At 49.3% G+C, this 25987-nt stretch overlaps 1 protein-coding gene across 1 annotated transcript in view; it reads right to left on the bottom strand.

Moving 5' to 3' along the window:
• The window catches only part of KIRREL3 (kirre like nephrin family adhesion molecule 3), a 539810-nt gene that overhangs the window by 113528 nt on the left and 400295 nt on the right, over positions 1 to 25987 (bottom strand). Inside the window, 1 exon segment of the mRNA XM_027580085.2 lies at positions 10230 to 10307. Within this exon segment, the coding sequence (XP_027435886.2) occupies positions 10230 to 10307 (78 nt within the window).

A 25987-nucleotide genomic window follows, 5' to 3' on the forward strand; every position in this document is an offset into this window, starting at 1 on the left:
CCCGAGGCCTGACCACTTCAGTGCCTGAAGATCAGCTCCCGATCCCCGGGGTCTGCAACCTGATGTCTTTCTCTTGAGCCAAAGGTCACTCTGCCTCACAAAGAACAGGCCAAAAGTGCCAGAGCATTTATACACCACCCAAACAGGCCACAACCCATTCCTGCCAGGAGCTGGAAGACCCATACCCCACTCCTTGGGTGGTCTAAATTTGAGGTGTGAATTCCATCTCCCTTCTCAGAGTTTCCCATTGGGATTGCAGTAGCAGGCTGGATGGTGTCCCCCTTGTGTTGGATGCCCTCTCTTTCCTGTGTCAATTCCCTGTCATCCTTCTGGCATTCCCTGGACCTCCCAGAGGGACCATGACATGCCAGACCTTGCTGAGGGTCGGCTTCTGGCAGAACCCGAGGGAAGAGGAGGGCATCCTCAACGTGTTGTTCATGTCCACGTCTCCCACTGCACCAGGCACGCAGTAGGCGCCTGATAAGTCTCTGAGTCGGACAGAAACCAACCATATGAATAGATGCAGGAGGAATGTGGTCCAGCAGGCTGGTCGAGGGTGGAGGCTCCCCCACCCCACCCCAGGAGCCCAGGGCAGAATGGCTGCTCCTTGCCTCTCTCCTCTGAGGCACAACTCTCTCCTCTGCACCTGCTCTGGCTCACTCTGGTCAAAGCTCTGGGTGCAGAGGACCAGTGGTCAGCCTTCTCCTCCTTCCTCAGTGAGAGGAGAACAGCTTGGTATAGTGTTTGAGATCCTTTCATTAATAATGGTTGAGAAGTGCTGTTCTTTAGTATGAAGAATAGTGGTTATTCCCGGCACATTTGACTTGGAGGTGGGGAGTATTACATTGCTCTATTTATCCCACACTCTGTACGCAGTTACTGAAACTGTCACCGTGTCCTATATTCCATAGGCCATTATGTGTATTTCAAACCATTATATAAATGGACTTGATTTGGTACTTCTGAATGTCATTAAACTCCTCCCATACCAGTAACAACACAGTTTCCATAGAAACTAATACATTTGAGGAGGGAAGGCATAGGGAAGAAAGCAGATGGAACAGGAGGGAAAAATACGTCTGTCCGATTATTATTTCCAGAACGCAGGACCCAGTGATGTGACATGGGCCACTCTACGGAGATGGGCAAGCTCCTTCAAGTTTTTATTGACTCTCCTTTGATAGAAGCCGTGGATAATTCATCTCAGCCTGAACCTGCTCATTCCAGCACACAGCTCTAAAAACTTTATGGCACCGCAGGCCATTAAACACGCTCATTTATTCAGACTCCTTCATCCTGGGGAGGGGGTTGCGGGAGGGTCTCAGCGCTCAGTGATGAAGCTTTTGAGGCTCGCTGAGGATGGAGGCAGAGAGAAGAAAGGAGCTTCCTCACTCAGGACACAGCAGGCATAGGGTGAGACCCCAGGATTCTGCCAGTGACTGTCACCTAAGTCCCTGGGTCCCATGGGCACCGGGCCAGTTAGACGATAAAGCTCTAGAGACGTGGGGTTGCAGGGGTGTTATATTTAAAACCCTTTTTGAGAGCCTGGCTGAGGAGCTGCCCATGGCCTTCGTAGATAGCAAGTTTTCTGTCTTTGGAGGGATGTAAGCATAGGTTGCAGTGGCTTCATAAAAACAGTTAGGAGGGCACTCCTGGGCACTACGCACTTGGCCCATGGTTGGACTGGATTCCCCTTATCTGCTCCCCTAGCTCCTGTGCATAGCGGGTTATAGCAATTATGATGTCATATTTTAATGGCTGCGATATCCCTGGGGGCAGGGACTGTGTCACTACAGGTCAAAGGCCCACTAACACCGTGTGAGGCAGGGCAGGTACTGGATGCATGGTTGATGAGGAAGTGAGTACACAGCACCGCAGTACTCAAGAGTGTTTATGTGCATCCCTACGTGGTGCAGATATTGAGCCATCAGAAGTGGGTGTGGACTAGATGGACTTTGGTCCCTTCTGGCCTTGAGAACCTTTGATGATATGGTTCTAAACCTGCTCTGACTATGCCTGGGATTTGAATCTAGATTTCTCTGACTCCCAAGCTACAGTGCTTAACAATTAAGCATACTCCCCACAATGCTAAAAAGAGAAACAAAATCAAAACAACCACAAAATTAACTTGGTATGAAATATATCCAGTTTCCTCCCAGCGGAGGGCAAAAGTTCCTGAGGACAGAGCTGTGTCCAGCCTCCCTGAGGCTCCCATGCCTGGCACAGTGCTGGGCTCACAGGAGGTGATGCCTTTACTCTATATATGGCACGTCTATATCAAAGAACTTATTCCCCTTGCTTTACTATTTGCTTCTTGTCTCTTTCAAAACATAGCCTCAACACATTTTTAGGGGGCAGACTTCACTGATTGACCCACTCAATCCTGTCATTTCCAGACTTCAAGAACTTAGCATGGTGAAGAGGAAAGAGGACTGCCCCTTGGGTCAGAAGCCTGGGTTCGAGTCTTGGCTCTATTGCTCGCAGGCTGTGGTAATTGGGACAAGTCATATGACTGTCCTGAGTCTCAGTTTCCTCTTCCCCACATGATCCGTAAGGTTTCTTCTAGGGGTCCATGGTTCTCAGATCACCCAGTCCCAGCATCTTGGGAGCCACTGACCAGAGGCAGAGAAGGTCAATTTTCTTGCTCTTCTTTCAGTGTTTACCCTGTGCAAACATTATGTGAGGGTCCTGGGATACCATGCAGACCCAAAAGAGCTTGCAGACTGGCAGGGAAAACAAGTGTTGGTTAAAAAAATGGCAATAAGCACTTACATGTGCAGACTGAGCTAACAGGGACCAGTATAGACAAAGGCCCTGTGGCAGATGGGAGCATTCCTATTTGAGGAGCTGAAAGGCGTCTGATGTGTCTGGGGTACGGTATTAAGGGGACAAGATGAGGCCAGAGAGGTAGGTAGGAACCAGATCATGTAAAGCCTCATAAAACATGCCAGGGATTTTGGTATTTTTCCTAAAAGCAACATGAAGCCATTGAAATATTTTCAGGAAGACTGTGACATTATCAGATTTGCATTTTGAAATATTGCTCTGGCTGAAGTGTGGAAGATGAACTGGGAGGGAAGGCAAGGGCATGACCAGTTAGGAGAGCACTTCTGTAATCCAGTGAGGAGGAATGGGGGCAGGGACAAGGGCGGTGGCCGTGAGGTGGACAAGGTGGATGGATTCAAGAGATATCTGGGAGGTGACTTTTCTAGGTCTTGCTGAGGACTGGATACAGGTAGGAGAGAAAAGAAAGTTTAAAAAGGAGCTTGGCAGGGTCTGTGGCCAAGGCGCCCCCAGCCTGCCTTAGATAAGCAGGTTTCCCAGTAGGAATGGTGGCTGGAGAAATGGGGCCCGGGAAAGACTCCAGAATTCTCTATCAGATCGCGGAAGGAGAAAGGAAATGGTGGGTCCCCTGTTCCAAGACGCCAAGTGAATTAAATAACAATCATAAAGTGCCCTGGAAATCTGCGTCTTGCCATAAATAATAAACAGGGACGTTATACAAATAACCAGCTTTGCAGCCCCAGTGGAAGAAAACACATCAGTGAGAAAAATGAAATAAGGAAAAATGCACCCCAAAGCCCCAGCTAACAAAATGACAGTATTAGCTAATGTCCTGGGGACTCTTGCAGGCAGTGAAGGAATGTCTCTGGAAATTATAAGCCCTTAGCGAAAGCCAGCCTGTTACGGCTGCAGCAGTCAGAGAGGTAGGGGCTCACGGGTCATTGGACTCATTCTCTGCCACATCAGGTCCCTGCTGCCCCTCTGCTCTGATAAAAACCACAGCATGTCCCCTAGGTCTGCTCAACTCCCTCACTGCCCCCCAGGGGATAGCCGACATGGGCCTGAATTCACTCTTAGAGGGCGGACAGGAAAAAGAAACAGATCTGCCTTCTCAGTAAGGCTGTCAGTCAATTTCCTGGTATTGGTTCCTTTGGTGACCAAAGCATTTAAAATTAGGGGATGAGTGGTGAGACTAGGGTGTGGGCCAGGTGTTGAAAGCCAAGATAGATTTTTTAAAGATTTTCCCATCCATTTATTTTAGAGACAGAGCTAGTGAGTGAGCAGGGGGAGGGGCAGAGGGAGAGGAAGAGAAATCCTCAAGCAGGCTCCCCACTGAGCGCGGAGCCCCCGAGACAGGGCTCCATCCCAGATCACGACCTGAGCCAAAATCAAGAGCCAGATGCCCAACTGACTGCACCACTCAAGTGCCCTGAGCCAAGATAGATTTTGGAATCATCCCATTTTAAAGGCTTACAGATGATCGTATCCAACATTATTTAAATTTCATACACGAGAAGGTTGACATCTGGATGTTCAGGGACTTGCCCAAGATTACACAGCTGGCTCCTTACTTTTAGGTGCTCCTTGCACTACACTGATGGGGCACCTCTTTCTCTCATCAACTCTGTTAGGGGAGAGGCAAGAAACAGGGGGACGTTTTAGACTTATTTCTGTGGACTGGGGAACAGGGGTGCAGAAAGAAAGGACAGACTCCATGCCATCACCCCAAGAAGTCCAGAGCTGCTGCAGGTACCTGGGTCCCCATCGTCCCAGAGCTCTGGCTCCTGCACACGGGTGAGAGGCGAGGACAGGCATCGTGGTGGAGGTGTGCTTGCAGAGTCTGGACTAGGAGGATGGTGCAGCCCATCAGCTGTGGGGCATGGCATGCAAGAGCCAGTAGGGGGTCTGCCAGCTGTGGATCCCGTTTTCTCCTTTCTGGGCGCTCGAGCCCCTCCCCAGGAGGCTCAGAGGTCTCCAGTGAACAGAAGCTGCCTTGACTAATCACTTGCATTTGTTTCTTCTCGGGAAGATGAAAACCACAGTGCTGGCAGGCATTTCTGCTCTCCCTTCTCTGAACTGTGCTTTGGAAGGTCCGGAAAAGCTGCCGCCCCTCCAGATGTGTGGCCTGAGAGGGCACCCCTGTGCGCAGGCGCACCTCAGCCTCAGAAAGCTGCCAGGAAGGGAGGCCAGGGCTGTGTTGCCTCCTTCTGCTCCATTCAACATCCTGTTCCTCATTCCCCTTCTCAGCAGTCCTAGGGGCTAACAGAATTTTCTGGTTCCTGAGAAATGATCTTCCCTGGTCTTCCCTTCCCTTCCCAATCACTCCCATGTGATTTTCTCCCACGCCACTGGGAGCCTTCTGTGTTCAGTCTCCTCTTCCCTCAACCCCTGCCACTTGCTCTGCATTTGCTCTGTAAACCAAACCATGCTGAAGTGTTACCGGCTTCCCTTCTGTTCATGGTCTGAACTTCCTCTTTCAGAATTCCAAGAGCACTGGACTGACCGGATGTCAGGAGCCCTGGAATGTGGTCCTGGCTCTTCCGGCAACTTCCTACTGACCTGAGGCAAAGTCATTCATGGAACCTGGGCCTCCCTGAGTTGGCGGGTTGCACTATAACTGCTAGGGTTGTTGAAGTTCTAACCTGGGGGCAGGCAGAGCCGCTCACCAGACACCATGTGAGAGCTTGTGAGTAAGATCAGCCCCGGGCAGGCAATATGCATTGAGAAGGTGAATGGTTCTGGGATCTCCAGGAAAACTGGGTAATTGAGAAGAGCTAGGAAAAGGGAAGGGAATATAGGGATGTGTGTTTGGGGGCGGTGGGTGGGTAGGATGAGGAAACAGTGGAAACAGTTCCCCTGGCAGGTCTGGTGGGATGTATCTGTCTGGAGATGCCCTGAGAATGTGGCCCAGCAGTAGATGGGGTGAGGAAGGAGAGCTGATGTGGAAAGGAGGGAGACCCACTTGTGGGGGCCTCCCCTCTGCTAACCTGCTTGGGCCCCGGCCTCCAGGAAGGCACTAGTGTCCCAGAATAGGAAGAGAGGCTGAGAGGTAAGGCTTCAGGAATAGCTGGAGATGGGGACACTCATTGTGTGCAATGCTCCACGTTGGTTTGCGCTGCCTGATGGTTCTTTCCCAAGACCCATCTTGCACCTGTGGATGGCTTTGTGCATTCCCTCTGTTGTCACTAGGAGCACTAATAATTATGTAAATTAAAATTGACTGACTACTCCTTATGTGTGAGACACCAGGCTCAGGCCCAGGGATAGGCGAGGAAAGCAGGGAGCAGCGTTTTTGCCTTCCTGATGGGACAGTCTGATCAATGATCACAGTTAAAGTAAGTGCCACAAAATAAATCAGCTGGTTGCCGCAATAGTTCATCATGGTGCGGGAAGAGGGATGTCCAATTCAGGTAAGGCAGCTGGGCAGGATTTCTTCATGGAGTGACAGTAACACGGAGGCGTACCTGTGTGTTTTAATTGTGAGCTCCTCGAGGGCAGGGATTAGGTCTTTTTTACTTGGAAAGCTCCAGTGCTTAGAATACTGTCTGGCATTTATTAGGAAAATTGGGATTATTTTTATGGTAGGTATTCAATGAACTTTTGATGAATAAATAAATGATTTCCTTCCAGCAGTTCCTACTTAAAGCACCGTGTACTTAATCACATGAAGACAATTATGTCAAACACGCCTGATACACTTATGCCTGATCTGTCTTTTTCTTCCTCTCTCGTCTGCCCTTCATTGATTTTTGTTTGTGTCTCCATTTAAGGCCTCAAATGTGTTGAGTCCAAATAGGAGAACACACACACACACACACACACACACACACACACACACACATATTACCCACCACCTCTATTCCTGCAAATGCTGCCGATTCTATCTGAGAAGCTATTAAGCAATCCCGAATAGAGCAAACCTCTCATTGACTATCACATGCCTCCTTAAACAACCTTTGAATAGTGCTTTCTTTTTATTGCTTTGTGAAGTTTAACAGCACCAATTGTGATTACTCTAGCTTATGATAAACCCCAGATCTATAAAAGTCCTGTTCATTCATTATTTTTCTCTTGCTCCTTCTTCAGCTGTTATTTATTTATTTATTTTTGGGATGTAGCAAGGAGCAGGGGGCGGGAGGAGGAAGAGGGAAATAAAAATATACCAAATTAACAGGGAAACGGATGAAATAGGGGACAACTTCTCCCTGAGTGACAGACACCCTACTAGATACTGTTAAACAGAACAAATATGCCTTAATACAGAACAAGTAGGTCTTTTATATTTATTCTAAATTGGAAATATAATGATTACCATCTTATCTTTAATGGAAGAAGCAGCTAATTGTTCCAATATCTCACTAATTCCAGCATCTGGGAGAAAATTATTTTTTACTATTTTACCAATTGTTCAATTTATACCTAGGTGTATAGTGCAGCGTGGACAGAGATTTCTGTTTCTTGATCTATATCATGGCTGCTATTCCAGTTCAATTATTAATATGTGGAAGTTATAATTATTTTGAGTATTGGTACAAGATAATTATAAACCATAAAACAGCTCCCCATGCTCAGTGATGCCTTTTCTTATCTGCAGACGTGCTGGAGTTTGGGCTTGTGAGTTTTAGAGAGAGCAACACATGTATAATGTGGCACTTGGGGTCGCAAGACTGGCTGGAGTGGGGACAGAGGATCCTCCCCCCCCCGCAGGTCCTTTCGGTTCTCCTCCTGTGCCTTCCACCCTCCAGAGCCAAAGCCAACCCACCATACGCATCTCTCCTTCTGCCCCACTGTCTCACCTGCCTCCTATCTGGTCTCCTGTTTTCTAGTTGAGGTTTGTAACTCATCATCTATGGTGGTTTAGCTTGCTTGCCACCCCTTCATCTCCTTGTTTACCCAGCAGCAGCTCCTGGGTGTGTGGTTGTGTGCATGTGCATGAATCTGTGTTGGGGCAGTTGGGAGCGGTGAGAGCCAGCCACATGCAAAGAGGGAGGTAGGGGTGGGGAGTTAGCTGCTCTGTTACCCCTTGGCTATGGCCATTGCCTCCATTCCCTCCCTCTTTCTGAATACCTTGCTTTATTACTAATGAGTCTACCCTAGGGAGAGGATTTTGGCAAGGGGTAAGGCACCTGGGATCACTCATTCTTAACCAAGTCAACCATAGTCAATTGAAAGGAATAACACATTGGTGTGGATTGCATGTGTATGGAGAAGGGGCTCAGAGAGAATGGGCATTGTTTTGGTATCTTCCCATTTTAACAACAACAAAAAAAAAACTTTAAAATGCCATCTTAGCTTAGTTGTGGTAGAAAGTAAAGCTAACTGTCTTCAGAAGTAATCAGATCCTGGTCTTGGTTCCAAGTCCTCCTATAGTCGCCTTCCGACTCCCTTCCTTCCCTCTTTACTTAAACAATATCTACTCCCTACTTAATATTAAATTTCTTTTTCCTACCATTTTCTTAACCCCTGGGTCAGTATTACCATTATAACTTTCTGCTATGGCAAATGCATCAAGACCCCATTTCTATGTTAAAGCCCCTAATACCCGACGTGACTATATTTCAAGATGGGGCCTTTACAAAAGTAATGAAGGTTAAAGGAGGTCATAAGGGTGGAGCCCTGATCTGATAGGATGAGTGTCCTTATAAGAAGAGACACCAGAGAGCTTGTTCTCTCTCTCTGTGTCAGGTTAGGACACGGGGAGAAGGAAGAGACCGTCTCACCAGAACCTGACCATGCTGGTACCTTGATCTTAGACTTCCCATCTTTAGAACTGTGAGAAAATAAAGTTCTGTTGTTTGAGCCATGCAGTCTGAGGTATTTTGTTATGGCAGCCTGCGCTAATATATCCCTCCCCTGGCCACTTGTGAAAGGTTGGTTAGAATGGGGGTGTTAAATCGTGTTCATCAGCCTTGTGATAGGATTCTTTTTAGGCCCCAGGATATGGAGTCAGTATCCTTCTACTGCGGTCAGACACTTGGAGCTTGAGGTTGCAAATCCAGCCCAGCTCCTGACTTGTTGGCTTTCCCAATCCCCGTGAACCTCATTTTCAGCTTCTCTAACGAGCAATGCCAGCAAGAGAATGTGTCTATTCAGTACCACGGACAGAGGTACCCTGTCAATTCCCACAAATTAGAAGTTACTGCCTAGCCCTCTCACACAGGTGGTGCTGGGAAGGGTGGAGGCAGGCTGAGCAAGAGACAAGTCAGGGAGGAAGACCATCTGGCAGGATGCAGACAGTGCAGCCCCTAACCCTGGCTGTGCTCAGCTAGGGGGCTCCTGCAAATGAGAAGTGCCTTCTTGAGGCTACAGCCTTCTCACACAGATGGGCTGCAAAATGAAGGAGGGGCTACTCCTTGCACTTAGTTGTGCTGGCCTGACTCTTGTCAAGTTGTCACCCTGATGGGTGCTGGCCACAAACCTATAGCTGGCAAGGTATTAGGTCTGGGGAGCCTGTGGGGGTACTGGTGTCACTGACTGTGGGTTAGGAGAAGAGTCAGCTGAGGAGCAATGGGAAGAGGGCATCAGAACTTTGGTGTAACTTTGGGGATAGCAGTGGTACAGGTGAGCTGCCTCCTCCATGCCTGGAATGGGAATGAGGGTACAGGGGCTCTGGGCCTTGGGAGGGGAGGGGCCTGGCTCATGGCAAGCTGGTGGAGAGCCAGAGCTTCATTTGTCTGACTTTAATGAATAAATGGCATCCCCAGCCATTGTTTATCTGCTTTTGAATCCTGACAAACAGTCTGTGGCATCTGATGAAGAGGGTTATTAGCTGCACGGAGACAGATGGTTGGGGACGAGGGGATTGGCTCTTTATTATAGCAGGCCCACAAGTGACAGCACTCTGTTTACTTCCCAGCCTCCATATCAATGTCAGTACCTTCCTGTCACCTCCTGTGACCCGGTCAAGCCTCAGAGGAAAGACCCCAAGCAAGAGGAAGGCAGAATGGCCTATGAGTAAGATGGAGAGGTAAGGCCAGTGGAGTTGGAAAAGAGGGTAGATTTCCCATTGTAAATTCTTTGAAAATAAAAACTCTGCCCATTCTTCAGGATTTTCCCAAGTGCCTTTTAAGGGGCTGTTTATTCAATAGGCATTCAAAAAATGTGAATGACTGAAGAGAAAGATAGAGAGGTCTGGATTAAAAAAGATAATAGAAGGAGATTTAATTGTGCTGGGTGAGTGGTTGGGGAACAAAGGTAGGGAAGAGAGAGGAAAAGAAATAGAGGACACAAAGGGTTAGGAAGATAGCATGAGGAAAAGTGCTTACGAATCAGCATACTGTGTTTCATGCATTAGCTACTCTTCCCCACGTTTCTAGATAAAGAGCTTCATGGAAATCAAATGGCTCTGTCCACTGTTCCAGGTTCTTCTTCCTGGTACCAGAGTTGCAGGGCATAGCTTCCACCCTCCACATTACCCGCAAGAGGGTGGGCAGGTTCTCACTGACCTTCATTCATTCTCCGAAATTTGTCTTTGGCCATGTAGCCCAGCACCAGACAGCATCCTCTCTTCTGGAGGCCCAGCTCTGGAAGAAAAGCACAGGTGAGTGAGCTGGGAATGGATCAGGTGTCAGGGAAGGCCCCTTCGCAGTGGGTATGAAGTTGCTGCTCTCATAAACAGGGCTACTTATGTAACATTTACATAGCATTTGCTATGATCTGGGCATCCTATTAAGCCAGTAATTCCTCATTTGAGTCTCACAATAACCCTATGAGGTGCATACCAGTATTATCTCCATTTTATATCATCCCCATTTGCAGATGTATTAAGTAGGCAGTCTTAGATGGAAGAGCTAGCTGACGGCAAACCAGGAATTTGAATCTAGGCAGTATGGCTCCAGAGTCCACGCTCCTAACCACTACTCTATAGGTTAATGAGGCTCTATAGATCCCAGGCTTGGGGACTATATCCACCTCATGCTGGGACTGTGGTCAGGCCTGCCAAAGGAGAGGCAGCATCCAGCTAGTGGTGTCCAGGATGGAGCAATGCAACCAGACACAGAGCAGGGTGGTTCAGAGGAATGAAGAAGTGGTTGGGTGAATTTGGGAGAAGACACAGGGGTGGAGGTAGAGGAGTCTACTTTTTGGGAGAGAGTGAGTTTCTGGGTCTGGGGATTCCTGGACATTCTCATATTCAGGCACAAGGCGGTGCCGTCCTCAAGTGTGTATGAGGGGTGGGCTCGAGTGTGGAGCACAGAGGTTGGGATGGCTAAGAGACACAAGGTATAGATTCTGGTCCCACAAGACTTTGACACAATTGGAAAAGCAAGGTGGAACAATTCTAGGTAGTAAATGCAAGAGACTTTTTTTTTCTCCCACGGTATTTGATAAATGGGTGCCCCTTGTACTTGGGTGTCAGGCTGGAGTTATGTTTGACTCACAAGAAGGCAAGAGGTCCTTGCCAGTATTTATCCTCTAACCCTGGTTTGTCTTAAGCACCTTGTGGGTTTCAAAGCCATTCTACACCAAATTCCTCTTCTGACCCCCCACAGCAGCCCCCTGAGTTCGGCAGACATGTTATTGCTCTTCATGCTCTGCAGATGAGAAATCCCAAGTTCAAAGATGCTAAGTGACTTCCCAGGATTATTTTAGACTCCCTGCCCCCACCCCTTTGCTTAGGACTCATACAAACTTGACAGCTGCCATGGTGAATGGACAAGGGGTAAGATTTCTGGAAGAGGGCATGTGACTGCACCTCCTCTCGGGGCTTGCCACGCTTTCTGGGCACCCAGGGGCTCCCTCCATGGGTCCCGCAGGGAAGGAAGGTCCCACTGAGTGGTGCATCACAGCAACTCCTCCCTTGACACTGGTGTTTCTCAGAGCCCTGGCCGGTTAGCAGCTACGCTTTTGGAGCTTAGACAGGGTGAGCTCATTTCCCCTCCCTACCTCTCTGTCCACCTCTTGTCACCCAGGTTCTACCCTCCATGGATTGCAGGATGAAAGGGCCCGTGAAAGACAGATAAGTCAAGCTTAGGGGCTCTTGCCCTAGAGAAAAACAAAGTGTGGCGGGTAGGTGGCAGAATGCCATGGCCTTGGGTGGTTGCTAGCTTTGATCTCCCGATTCTTTAAAGGGGTTTATTAACTATCAGTAAAGAGCAGAGAAGCAGATCTGAGCGTGCCTTTCCCAAAGGCGCTCACTTCTCTTCCATCCTCTCCAAGCACGCTCATCTGAAGGCACAGCCAAGCCAACCTCACTTCAAACAGCTTTACATCTCGTGCGCTCAAATTGACGATGTTAAGTTCCCTCATGCAAGGCCTTGGCCCTTTCTTCAAGGGCTCCTGCTCTGTTGAGGGCCCTGTGGATCAAAGTCCCTTTGATGTTTACTTACTATATTTGTGGATTCTTTCTAACAACCACCTTCAAGAGGCAGGAATGCAGCCTGCCAGGAGGGGGCCTGCGGAAGTACAAGCTGTGAGGAGGCGCCCCCAGCTCCCGCGAACAATAGCCTCTTGCCTGAGACTCTGAGACTATAGAGAAGCCTCAACATGCTGACAACAGGCCGAGTTAACCAGCCCATTATAATCGCAGGAGCATTGTTCATCGCCAGAACCATACAACTGCTGACGGTTCTTATTATATTTTCCATTGACTTCTTATGCCCATCTAAAGCACATCAGCAGGGACTCCTAATGAGAAAAGGAACTGGGGTTCCTGCATCGAGTCCAGGGAAGCACGGGGGCGGGGGAGGGGAGCACAAGATGCTGGACGGATTTAGGCCAAAATTCCTGTTGATTTTGCTAGACCCCCCCTCCCCCAAGCTCCCGGGGAAACGGAGGGGGCATAATTCTCCTAGACATTTAGAAAGTGGGGTCAACCTGTTGAATCCAGATCATCTGTGTTGGCTGTCTCTGCCACTCCAACTCAACCCATCCTATGTCACATAATGGGTTGCCCCCAGGGTGGCTGCCCGAGGAAAGAGGCCATATGTACAGTCATTATAAGTAAGAGTCTCACTGACCATGTTTGATTTTTGCAAATGAGCAGGAAAAGAATTTTTTAGAAACCTGATTAATAAAAGAAATGGAGGATGAGCAATTTCTTAACATGTTTGGCTCATTTAATTTGACACGTGTGGGTTAGTCTTATTTAGGCAGCTGTATTATGAGGCGCTAACAAGCACACTGCAGAAATGTATTGAGTGAGAGTGCTCTCCGACTGAGTCCTTACTGAGAAGTGGGGAGAAGCCACTGGGATCTTGGCAAGAATGAGCAGGTTGGAGAATTAGTGAAGTGAGAATTAGATATCTATGCGCATATGGAAATTTGGGATGTTCTTCGAAGAGATTTGCAGAGCTAAATTAGAAGTCACTGGGTCTGCATGAGGAAACAGGCCAGGGGGGCTGAAGTGGGGGAGGGGAGGAGACTGTGGAAGCCCAGGTGGGGAGGCGGTGTGTTGTCAAAGGCACTGAGCAGGAGGTCACCACTATGTCTTGGGGCGTCTCTACCCCACCAGACTAACCAGGTTCCTAGGGGAGAGATGATAGAATGTGACACAAAGAATAGGGATCTTTCCCTTTGTGAGCCAGACAGCACCAGGCTGTCACCGTCCTTGTCACAAGGCACTGGGACTGAAGGTGGAGTCAGATCACAGATGCCCATTTTAACAGCAAGATATTAGGGTCTTCTCCACAGTGACCTTGGGGCTGCAGACTTTGGCTGAGCACTTATCAGTAGCAGAACCACCGGACGCACCAAAGGTGTCCATGGAAAATGATGAACGTGAATCGAGTCATCCTGGATTAAAAGGAAAGTTCACAGCAAAGAAGTCCAGGGTCACGGGCAGATGGGGTGGGGAGGGCACTGTCTGACGAGAGCAGAGGTTTAAGAAATCCTACTGTGCAAGGAAACATTTATGGGGAAAGTGCATGTTTCTTGGGGAGAGGGTACGCACCCTAGGAACTCCTAGCCTCTAGACTCTGAGCAACAGAAGGGTTGGGATTGTGCTGTTTTCAGCTCTAAGTCCCTGGTCCCGAGCACAGTGCCTGGCACCTGGCAGGAGCTCAGGGACAGTCTTCTGATTCAATGAGAGGGCCAACCACAGACTCTTGGGTAATGACCCGCTCTCCCCTCCCCTAGGTCAGAATCAAATCAGGTGGGCTGAGACGTCGCACAACGGAGTAAGTTAGGTGAGGGTGGTTGCTGAGTGAATGAAAGTTGTAATTCATTGGAAGAGAAGTCTAGGAAATGTGAGATTTCCTCTGGGAGGAATAAAAAGGGATGACTTTATAAATGGAACCGTTTTCCTTCAGTTTCACAGGGTGAAGATGGGACTTTCTCTAGCCTTAGGATTTCTTTATTCTTAGTAGTAATAACAATGATACAGTGCTATTACTTCACATTTGCAGGACTCTTGGTTTTTCACGATACTGTCATATTCACTACCTTATTAGAGGCTCACAGTAGCTCCGTGAAGTAGGTGAGGAAGAATGGTCTATTTCCTCCATTTTGGTTTCAGAGACCGAGGCTCAGAGAAGTAGAAGGACAGTTCAAGGCCAAAGCAGTAGCTGATAATAGCGCCCACGCTAGAATCCAGGTCTGATTTCTAGCTTAGCTCTCAGAGTAAGGTCTGGGGTCCCAGGGCTGTCGATGCTATGAATCAAGACAATAGAGGACACAGGTCGGCGGTCCTGGCTGGGCCCGTGTTCTGGGTTGGACTATGTCTCTCCCACCAATTCACATGTAGAAGTACCACGGGATGTGACTTTGTTTGAAGATCAGGACTTGACAGAGATAATCAAGTTAAAACGGCCATTAGGGGGGCCTGAAGCCAATGGGACTGGTGTCCTCATAAAAAGGGGAAATTTGGAGGCAGACACACACATAGAGAGGGAGGGTGCCATATGAACACGAAGACAGCCGTCTACAAGCCAAGAGAGAGGCCTGGAACAGATTCTTCTCTCACAGATCTCAGAAGGAAACCACAGACCAGACTTGAATCTTATAAAGATCATTTTAGCACTGTGCAGATGACAGATGGGCGGGGGTAAGCCCAGACAAGTGAGCGCAGTTTTTCAATGCCTGCCATCCTCCTGGTGACTCATGTTGGACTGACATCTGCTCTCTGTCCCCTCTTTCTGAAGACAGCCTGAGATCAGAGAGCAAGGGCAAGGACCCTGAGCTTCCTCAGTGGGACATTCAGAGCCTCTATCTCCTGCCACCTTGACGCAGGAGAGTGGTGGAGGGGCTGCAAATAGCTCACCAGATGGTTCCTGAGACCATATGGAGAAGGCGTCAGCTGGACCTGGCTGGAGTCACAGTGAAGCCATGTGTGTTTCAATACAATCGGTCCTGGCTGGAGCCTGGCTCCAGCACATGAGAGTGAGGGACGCTCAGGGCTTCTCTGCGCTTTAATGTTCTCACTTATAAAATGTGGATACGGAGAGTAAGACCCTCTGCTCGTGGTTAATATGAAAATCAGAGGCACTTGGTGAAGGGTGCCCAGGATCCAGTAGCTGATAAGGGCGAGCGCAAGAAACAGAAACAAAATATCAGATTGGGAGTTAGGGACTGTCAAATTCATCCTCCCCCTGCTTTAAAGGGAAGACTCATCCAAGGTGATACAACGAACTTCTGGGTGGCATTCTCTGGAGGCTAGCTTGATAGCCACAAGCCGAGGGGCTGGAAGAGGAAGCGAGTCAGGAAGGCCAACCAGGTGGGTGTAGCAGCAAGGCGAAGGTGCCAGGGATGGAGAGAAAGTGATGAATCTGAAAGACATTCTGGGGAAGAGACAATGGGCTGAGTGACAGAGTGGCTCAAGCAGAGGAAGGGGGCAGATGACCACAGTGGATTTAGTCGGGCAGAACAGGAGAAGGGTAGTGTCTGTGTCAGAAGTAACTGACCAAGGCAGTCAGTTCGGGCATGGGGTGATAAAGGTGCATTTTTGGACTTCTTGTGTTTGAGGTGATGGGGTTCCCAGGTGAAGGGGTCCGGGATGGTGACATGAGCAGGAGTTGAGATCTGAAGAAATACATTTGTAATCAGCCTTACTGATCTTGGAGCGCAGATGTCTTGGTCTGTAGACCACTTCGTTATGTAATGACTGACATAAAAAGCAGTGGGATGGGATGGGTAGACTCTGCCATGGTGTTAGTACCAGCCCTGCACAACCAGCGCACAACCAGCCCATCGAGACCCTACCATGTACCAGACACAAACACGGAAGGCCAGCTTCCCTTCACAATGAGATCATAGTCCAGTTGACTCTGCAAGGCATATACTTGGGAAGAGGAGAACAAAAATCAAACACAATAGTGCAGGAAAACAAAAGGTTGTGAGCAGCACGCGAGTTATTTCCACATGCATGGCCATAGTTGTTGCAGGAGCCCCGAGGAGGAAAAGGAGTTGCGGGTCTTGGGGTGGTCCTCCCCCAGGACCCTGAAGGCTGGAGACTTCTCTGGGGGATCTGCCTTTGTTGGGTGTCCACTCTGATGGCCTGACTCATGGGCGATGGGCCATCAAAAGCCCCTCTGCCAGGATGCCTGGCCCATCACAGGATGCCAGAGTGTCACGTTTGGAAAGTTCTCACCTTGATTCTGCTAAACTCCTGTCTTCTGCTTTAATTCTGTTTCATCCTGTTTGCAGCATTATAGTTCACATCCCAGGCAGTAATGATGCCCATAAATCATGCAGAGATCATAGTTTTCTGATCAACCTCTCTAGTAAAGAGGCCTGAAGAGAGGAAAGGTTTATTAATCCTGACTAGTGTCTGGCTCTGGCCCTCCAGGACAAGTAATAAATGTTTAATAGCCCAATGATACCTGTTTCATAATTTTTGATTCTCATTGCTTGCTAACTCTAAGTTTATTAAAGAACTATAAACTTTACATTGTTGTAAAGACATAATGGTTATTTCATTACCTATTTGAGTTAATTATATTAGAACTAAGTTTTCCCTCATTCATATTAAGTATCAATTAGTTGTTTTAAATTATTGATTTGTATTTAATTGAGTATGCTATTACATCCCAATTAAATTCTTATAAGAGTAACCTGAAACAGCTATCGTCTTAAGTTTTTAAAATAATGAATTACATGAAAAGCTCAAGTGGCTTACCCTCCTTTAAGAAGGGTTAACAATTGTTGTGATAATTCCAAAGAGTCTTTGTGACCACCAGCCCACCTTTGCTTGCTCCTGCAGGGAGCACAGCTCCCTCAGACACCTGATGGTAAGGAACATGCAGTTTCATGCACCAATGGCAAGAACTGACACTGGGGAAGCCCTTCGCCCGCCCCTGCCCTCCATTTACTGGCCAGCATGGTGCTATCCACCGGGTGGCAAAGGCGGACCGTCTATCAGCAACTCCTCACCAGCTGTGGGGCCCATGGTTGTCTATGTTGCCACTGGCCCCAGACCCCACGGACCTGCGGGAAGTCTGGTGCCCATGTGGTCCTCACTCCTCTGGCTTCCCCAGATTCCTGCTCCACTGGCCTGACTCTATACATTGTGGTCAAGACACATCAGCCATTTATTGAGCAGCAATGAGCATTTTACTTTTCTCATCTTGTTTCCCCTCACACGGACCTTGTAAAGACAGGTGTTACTATTCTTCCCTTTCTTTATAAAGAAATGGACATTTTAGAGGGCTAAGGAGTTTACCTAGGCTCCCTAAGCTATTGAGTGGCAAAGCTTGAGTCCACCTGTCTGCCTGACGGCATGCCTGGTGCACCTTGCCACGCTCTGTTCTCAGTTCTCTGGAAGATATGCTCCTCACCAGCTGAGTCTCAGCGCACCGGGCTGGCTCTCTGATACCTTGCCTGGCTCTTGTCATCTTTCTTTTCATGGAAGGCTGGGCTCATCTTCTACCCTCAGACACTGCCTGGAGTCTTTTCTTCCAGCTCTCATCGCTTGGAATTCCAACATGGCCACCAACTGAATCAGAACATGGCCTTCCTCTGGGCCACTTGGGTATCAGTGCAAGCCCCAGGGTTGGCAGGCTCTCCCACATTCCTGTGCACCCTGGAATTGGGACATAGGCTACCCCACCCCCTGGGGGCTGGATGCAGCCTGGCCTTGCCCACTTTCTACTGGCTGGTATCATCTGGGGCCAAGCTTACTTAATTCACCATCACCATTTAAATTGCCATTTACTGATTGCTTATGTTTGATTAGTCCCTGGGTTAGGCACTTTGCATACATTACCTTCTTTAAATCATAAAAATTCTCTTAAGTATTATTATTATTCCTATCTGATAAAACAGGAAACTGATAATCCGAAAGATTCAATAACTCACTCAGGGGTCATACAGCTAGTAAGTGATGAAGCCAGTAAACCTGATTATTCGTGGGGTTCTTTGGATGACTGGTATAATATCTTTGTGAGAGGTGCTGGGGATCGGGGAAAGTTTAATGTTAGTTGAAGAATTTTATGGGAACAGTTTTATCACATGTACAAGATTACTTCAGCCATCTCTGGTTTAAGATATCTGATCCCAGGGGGTTAATTGCTCCGTGAGGGAATATGACACAGAAACAGGGTCATGAAGGCCATTCCTCCCCCTGGCCTGTCATCACTTTACTTATCCTGTGAGGAACAGGGACTGCTGAAGGCCATATGCCTGCAAGGCTTTTAGACTTTTCCTAAGAGAAAGTTGGAATTGGTGAGTAATGTTCGAATGGGACCAGATGCTTGACAGCTGTATGCCCTCTCCCTAGGGAGGCTCCGCCTGGTATGGCCAGTCAATCACAGCTAGGAGGCCAGGCAGAAAGAGGCCATCTCTTTTCTCTTTTTTCTTTCAAGACCAATAGAGTTCCCAAAGGACTAAGACGGAGGGCCATAAGGAAGCCTTTAAAATCCCCCCTTAACCCCGCACACCCCCACCCCATCCCTTGCACTTCTCTTGAGACCCAGATTTTTGGGAAGGTAGAGGCCCAATAAAATGCTCTGACTATAAAACTGATACATGGATTTAATCTTCACACAGATTCCTGACAATATGGATTATTGGCCCCATTGTACAGGTCAGGCCCAGGGAAGTTGAATAATTCAGTCACACGGCTGCTGGGAAGTGTAGGAGCCAGGACCAAAATCGAGGCTCATCTGACCCCAGAGCCCAGGCTGTGCCATTTTGCTGGGATGTCATCTGGATGCTGAGCACACAGCCTAGGTGACCAGCAGGGACCTAGGTGGGAAGAAGGGGACCACGTGTGTTCAGAGGGTGCTGGGCACTGGGGTCATGGGCATTGCTGCCAGTGGTCAGGGGGCGCTGAGAAGTCCATGTGGGAGCCGGGCCCCTGGAGAGTGCATGCCTGGAGAAGGCTGGGTTGCCTCCAGGGGAGACAGGGAGGTGCGGGCAGGGCAGGGAAACATGGAGAGTGGCTACTGTTTACTTATGGGTTTGCAAACCTCTTTGTCACCCATTTATGGCCTCAATAAAAGCATAAATGGTGAAGATTAACCAAGAGAGTCCCATAAGAGCCACAAGCTGGCCTTAAGGCGTTTATCAGTGGAGTCAGAGAGGAATGGCCAGCCTCGGCCCTCGGGCCCATGTCTGAAGAGAGCAGGGGTGGGGGGGTGAGGGGGTTGAGGGGTGGAGGCAGATGTTTGCTCTCACCTGGAACAAGGGAAGGGGGCGGAAGAGGGAAACGATGTCCTGGGAGTTGGGGAAGTACACGGAGTGTAGGGCCATCCAACCTGGCAGTCCCCCAGAACAGAGAATGAGGGTGACTGGGATGGTATGACAGAGAGAGAAGAGAGAAAGAGCGAGAGAGCACATGCTCGCTGACTATAGGGTCCTGCGGCTGGAAGGGGGTCAGCTAAGGGCATTCCCTCAGTGCGCTGGGGGAATGCCCTTTCCACTTTCTGGATAGAAAGCTGAACAGGAGGCAGGCCAGGGGATGGCATACTTTTGCTCCCAGGCAAATAAATCAGAGTTGTCTCTTCACAGTCCGGTAGCTACGCCTTGCCTTACAGCAGGGGCTGTGTCCTCCAGAAACTGCACACCTTCACCGGGGCAGGAGAAGGCAGGGCTGGGAGCATGGGGCCCCTCCCTGCCCTGCCCCTCCTCTCGGGTGTCCTGAACGAGGCCCAGCCCGGGGCCTGCTAACTGAGGCTAGAGAGGAGCCAAGGCCTGCAGGTGGGCTGGACCTTGGCCTCCAGGGCAGGGCAGATCTTCCTGCCGCTGCCCCAGCCCACAAGGCAAGGAAGGAAAGGAGGCGGTGGGGTTAGAAGAGCCGGCGGAGAAGGCAAGGGAGTCCCTGCTGTCCTCCGATTAACTGAAATCCTCCTTGAGCCTCACACACCCCATTACAACTCTGTATCTTACAATTAAAGTGAATCTGCCAGCTACCTCTCAGCACGGCAGCAATGCAAGCTCATTGGAGACTTTCTTTGTTTATTTTTATTTATTTATTTATTTAGTAATTATTTATCTAGCTATCCATGTAGCTACACGGAGGCCCTCGCGCCATGTCTCTTTTGCCTTCAAAAATGAGGGTGTGCAAATGCAGTCTCTCCCACTTGGTGTGCGGGGCAGGAGGGGCAGGGCCGACGGGGTGAGCCGTTGCTGGGGGATGCCTCTGGGAGAAGGTTAGGGTGAATGCCACAGGCTGGTTCTACCCCCTTGTTCTTGCCCAAAGATGCCTTATGGAAGGTCTGCGAATTCCAGAAAGCTCCATGGAAACCCCTTGCCCCTGAGGGACTGGAACATGGGTCAGAGGACGAGATCCTGAGTGGGTACCAGCAGCTAACACACCCACAGGGCTTTGAAGTCCTTCCATGCCAGATACAAGTTCTCCTGGAAAGCTCACAAGACATGAGACATTCCTAGAGGGGGCGGGCACCGATGATCAGAGTGGTTCTGAGACTGCCTGAAGTCACCCAGCTGCTCATGGCTGAGTTGGGATTTGAACACAAGGCTTGGGGTAAAACCAAGCCTCCCCATCTTCCCCAGAGCTCCAGACCCAAGCTGGTGGCCCAGCAGCAGAAATCAGAGCACCTTTCTTCTCTTTAATGTTAATCTTTCAGCATGAGGGGGCAAGGAGAGCCTGAGAGCTGTGATTAGGCATCAACCCCAAACAGATGCAGGGGAATGATTCTGAACCACTAGCCTTCACTTAATAAGAACACGAAAGTTTACTCAGTACGAGGCCATCCCAGTGGGAGGCTGATTGCTACCAGGCATGCCAGGGACTGCACAAACCCTACACATCAACAGTTGAATCCCAGAAAGGGGGCCCCATTCAGGGTCATCCAGTCTGGCAGCCCCACCAGAGCAGAGGATAAGGATGGCTGAGATAGTACTAGAGAGAGAGAGAGAGAGAGAGAGAGAACGCACAGGCTCCCGTGAGAGAATGGGAAGGAATTCCAGACTCCAGCTGACACCTTAGACAAATCTCCTCTGAAGAGAAAATGGTATTCACTACCATTGGCCACCTCCTCTCTTGCCTACCTGTCCCTATCAACCTGCTGTTTGGATCATCTGTGGGCCGTTTAGTACTTCTCAGAGCAGGGACAGGTGTACCACAACAGACCTGCAACCACACTGACCACTCCTGGTCTGTCTTGGAGCCAGGGAACTCACAGGTTTCAGCCCATGTGGGCAGTGGCAGTCCACGTGTGTCTGTGACCTGTTTGCCCATAAGAAACTGTGAGGGATCTTGACTCAGGCTCTGTCCTGACCACAGAGGATGTCATAGCCACGTGAAGGAGGCTGGTGGCCCAGGCCTGAGCTATGGAAGGATTTATATCTCTTGTTGGTCTGGAGAAGGTTCTCTGGTTGGAGGATACTGTGAGGTAACCTGGTCCAGCACAAGAATAGCCTTTAACTGTGGGGCCTGGGGGGTAGGATGTCCACAGCTGTCCTGACTTACAGGGTTTGGATGGGACAGCCAGGTCCTCCCCTAGCTCCTGAGGCTGAGAGAAGCCAGCCCAGGAAGCTTGGACCATTGGGCCCACAGCTCTTGGGACTTCTCACACAGTAGTGTGGCCTTATTTTTTAAAAAATTTTTATTGTTATGTTAATCACCATACATTACATCATTAGTTTTTGATGTACTGTTCCATGATTCGTTGTTTGTTCATAACACCCAGTGCTCCACACAGAACGTGCCCTCTTTAATACCCATCACCAGGCTAACCCATCCCCCTACCTCCTCCCCTCTAGAACCCTCAGTTTGTTTTTCAGAGTCCATCGTCTCTCATGGTTCGTCTCCCCCTCTGACTTAATCCCCTTCATTCTTCCCCTCCTGCTATCTTCTTTATCTTTTTTCTTAACATATGTTGCATTATTTGTTTCAGAAGTACAGATCTGTGATTCAACAGTCTTGCACAATTCACAGCACTCACCATAGCACATACCCTCCCCAAAGTCTATCACCCAGCCACCCCATCCCTCCCACCCCCCACCACTCCAGCAACCTTCAGTTTATTTCCTGAGATTAAGAATTCCTCATATCAGTGAGGTCATACGATACATGTCTTTCTCTGATTGACTTATTTCACTCAGCATAACACCCTCCAGTTCCATCCATGTCGTTGCAAATGGCAAGATCTCATTCCTTTTGATGGCTGCGTAATATTCCATTGTGTATATATACCACATCTTCTTTATCCGTTCATCTGTTGATGGACATCTTGGCTCTTTCCACAGTTTGGCTATCGTGGACATTGCTGCTGTAAACATTGGGGTGCACGTACCCCTTTGGATCCCTACATTTGTATCTTTGTGGTAAATACTCAGTAGTGCACTTGCTGGATCATATGGTGGCCTTATTTTTTTTTTCAAAGATTATTTATTTATTTATTTTATTTGAGAAAGAGAGAGAGAGAGCGCAGTGGGAGGGGCAGAAGAGGAGGGAGAGGGAGAAAATCTCAAGCAGACTCTGCTGAGCACCAAGCCCGACTCTGAGATCATGACCTGAGCTAAAACCAAGAGTCGGACATTTAACAGACTGAGCCACCCAGGTGCCCCTTAGGAGTGTGGCCTTTTGATATGAGGTGTCTACCTTCATTTCCTTAGTCTGTGAAATGGAGACTCCTGAGCTATAGTGAAGGCGGGATAATTTGTGCAGAAAGCTGGAGGGGAGGGTGAGGACAGTTGTGTTCCTATGACCTGTCCACATATATGGGACAAAGGCTGGACATATTGTAAGTTCCCTACAAACAAGAGTCACAAAAATAACAACATAATATATTATTATAAAGAGCATGGGTGTGCTGAAAGTCAGACCAAGAATAAAATACTCTAAGCCTACAGTTTAGCCTGAGGGCTCTGGTTCTGGTTTGAGTAGAGTCTCCTCTACTGTTGAAAAGACAATGTCCACAGCTGCTTAGCGGACAGTGACGCCCAGCTCTCGGGAAAGGGGTGGGCTCCTGGTTGTTCTTACGGGGGCCTACCAGCCCTGGCTTGCATGGTAGTGTAGGTCTAAGGCTGGTCTTTTGTAGAATCAGAGGAGCTGAGGGGCCTGATAATGGTCATTGTCAACCTGGCCAGCAGTTACTGAATAACCGCAGAGTGAACACAGGGCATGTACTGGGTATTGGAGTAGAAAGAAGGTTAAGGTTAAAGTTCACCATTGGAATCTTATAAACCAGCCAAGGAATTAGAACAAATCCAGAGAAAGACTCAGATAAAGGTCCTCTTGTTCAGTTCGAGCCATGATGAAAAGTTCTACCTGGCATTGCTCAGACCCACGTGGAAGGAGGTGCCCAACTCTGTAAGCCATCCTTTTTTTTTTTTTAGAGGGGGGAGGGGCAAAAGGAGAGGGAGAGAGAATCTTAAGCAGGCTCCACACCTAGCTCAGAGTTCAACACGGGGCTCAATCTACGACCCTGAGATCATGACTTAAGGGAAACCAAGAGTTGGATGCTTAGCTGACAGAGCCACCCAGGCGCCCAGCCATTCTTTAAGGGACACAGGACAAACCCAGCAACCCCTAGAGGAGGGTACCAGGCCAGCAAGGGTCTGTAAGCCTTGCCACAAGAGACACAGGTGAAGAACTGGGTTGTAGAAGTAGGAAAGAGAAAAGACTGACCACGGGGCTTTAGGGGAACGAGTCTGGACCAGGTGATGGGGATTATAAGGAGGCAGGTTTCATTTCAGTAGAAGGAAGAAGTTGTCTTCAGTGCAAGGTGCTAGGTCTCTCTGAAAGGACTTAGGCCAGACTGGAGCCCAAGGGACTGTATGTAGGCGTTTGTCCTGTCCTGGGGCAGAGTCTGCAGCTATGGAGTGGGGCTCTAGGACCCGTGTGGAAGAGCTGTGTGCCTCTCTTCCCAGCTCTGCATTCAGTGATGTCACATGGGCACCTCACATTGGCCATGGTGGGAGGATTTACAGCAAGGAAAATGACAAAGCTGCCATCAGGGCTCTTCCCTCCACTCTCCTTCCCAAGGACTGGTCGACCAGCACACCACTGGCTGAGGTTTCACATTTGCAGAGAGGCCTGTTTACCCTGGTTCTGGCTTCTAGGTCTCTCACATATGGGACTGAGGGCCTTCACCTGTGGTTTCCACTTCACGTCAGGTGGGTCATCATCTCTCTGTGTCTCGTCCGGTTTTTACTGACCACTGACTGAGCTGAGGCTGCCAAGGTCCCGCCAGAGAAGCGTGCCTGGTGGATGGCCCTGATAGCTCAGTCGGTTCAGTCTCCCACCCCCTAGCAGGACTCCACCATTCCAGAAATGTCACAACTGACTTGGCTTTAACATCTTCATCGGGGGCACACGCAAAACCTCTGCATGAGCAGCATCTGGGGATTGCAGCAAGTTCTTCCAGGCGCTTCTGTGGAGGCCTCCTGCTGCATCTTAAGCAAATACTTGGAAGAGTGGGAAGGGGGATTTCTTCCTATCCATTGTTACCAGATGTGAGATCCTGAAGATAAGGATTTACTACCTTGGGGCTCCCCCCGGCAGTGGGACAAAACAGCTAACATATATCGCCAAGCATGGTGCTAAGCACTTCGTATAAATGATCTCATTTAATTCTTACACCTGCCCTGTGAAAAGGCACTGTGATGATCCTGGTTTTGTAGTTGATGACAACGGGGCTCAAGAAGGTTGAATCCTTTGCCCTTGGCAGCTCATCTCAAGAGCAGCAGAACCGAACCCTGAATCTGGTCTGAGTTCTCTTAAATCCTGGTTCCCGCCCCCTGCCCCCAGGTCCAGGATCTTACCTCTCACAAATCCAAATCTCCTGGTTCACACTATGGGCATGAGGGAGGTGGGCAGCTCCGAGTGTCTGTCCTGTGAGGAACCGTCCCCCCACAGTGTTCCCCAAGGAGCATTCCATGGAATGACGGCTCAGAAGCTGCTGAGTCAGTGCACCATCACCCAAGTCCCTCCTCCACAGTGGAAGGCTAGTCGTCATGGCCGGGGAGGCAGCAGGAGCTGAAAGCTCTGGGGACCGGCCACCAGAGCCTGGTTGCCCCTCTTCTCTGTGCTCCCTGCTAGAGTGGAGCCATGGCATCTGCAGGGACCAAGCTCCATGTCAGACACCAGGGATCCTGGGGCCCTGCTGCTTGCCTCCCTGCTTGGGGCAGATGCTGGCCTGATTTTCCTGGGAACCTGCCTCTGCTCTAATTCAATGGGTGATCTTGGGTGAGTCACCTGCTCTTTCTGGGACTCAGTTTCCTCATTTGGAGAACAGAGAGCTTGAACTAGGGCAGGAGACTTAACCTGGTGTCTCAGAGGGGGCCTCTAGGGGCCCTACATCAGATCTTCTTATGCCCTTCTGAATATGCATACAAAACTGAGTCTGCATTCATTCTTCTAGGAGAGAACAGCGACTTTCATGTTTTGTCAAAGGGGTTGATGCTCCCCCACCCAAACTAATAGCATCTCACCAAAAAGATCGCTAAGATCCCTCTAGCTTTAGGATTTGTTGGGTCTGAGATGACCCCTATCTTGATGACCATAGCTCAGAAATGAAGCTGCCTGTAGGGAACTGCGGGCCATGGAAGGACTCCTACTACTTTTTGCCAGTGCATTTCTTTTCGTGAGTGTCGGGAGCTCTGTGGGATGACGTATAACTCCAGTTTTAGCCTCTGGCACCACACAAAGGCGAAGCGGCTCTCCCATGCTTCTTTCTGTACTGCCATCTGGGGGCACTTAGTTCATTCAGGGCCAGACTTCCCTGGGGCTCAGCTGGGAACTCTCCCTTTCCTCACATGCTGGGCATGACCCAGGGCTCTGGAAGCCAGGATGTGTGGTCTAGAAGGACGAGTCCACAGGTATTTCAAGCACTGCCTCCATCTCCAACCTACTCAGTTCTTA

This window comes from Zalophus californianus, chromosome 11, assembly GCF_009762305.2.
Source record: "Zalophus californianus isolate mZalCal1 chromosome 11, mZalCal1.pri.v2, whole genome shotgun sequence".
Lineage (NCBI taxonomy): Eukaryota > Metazoa > Chordata > Mammalia > Carnivora > Otariidae > Zalophus > Zalophus californianus.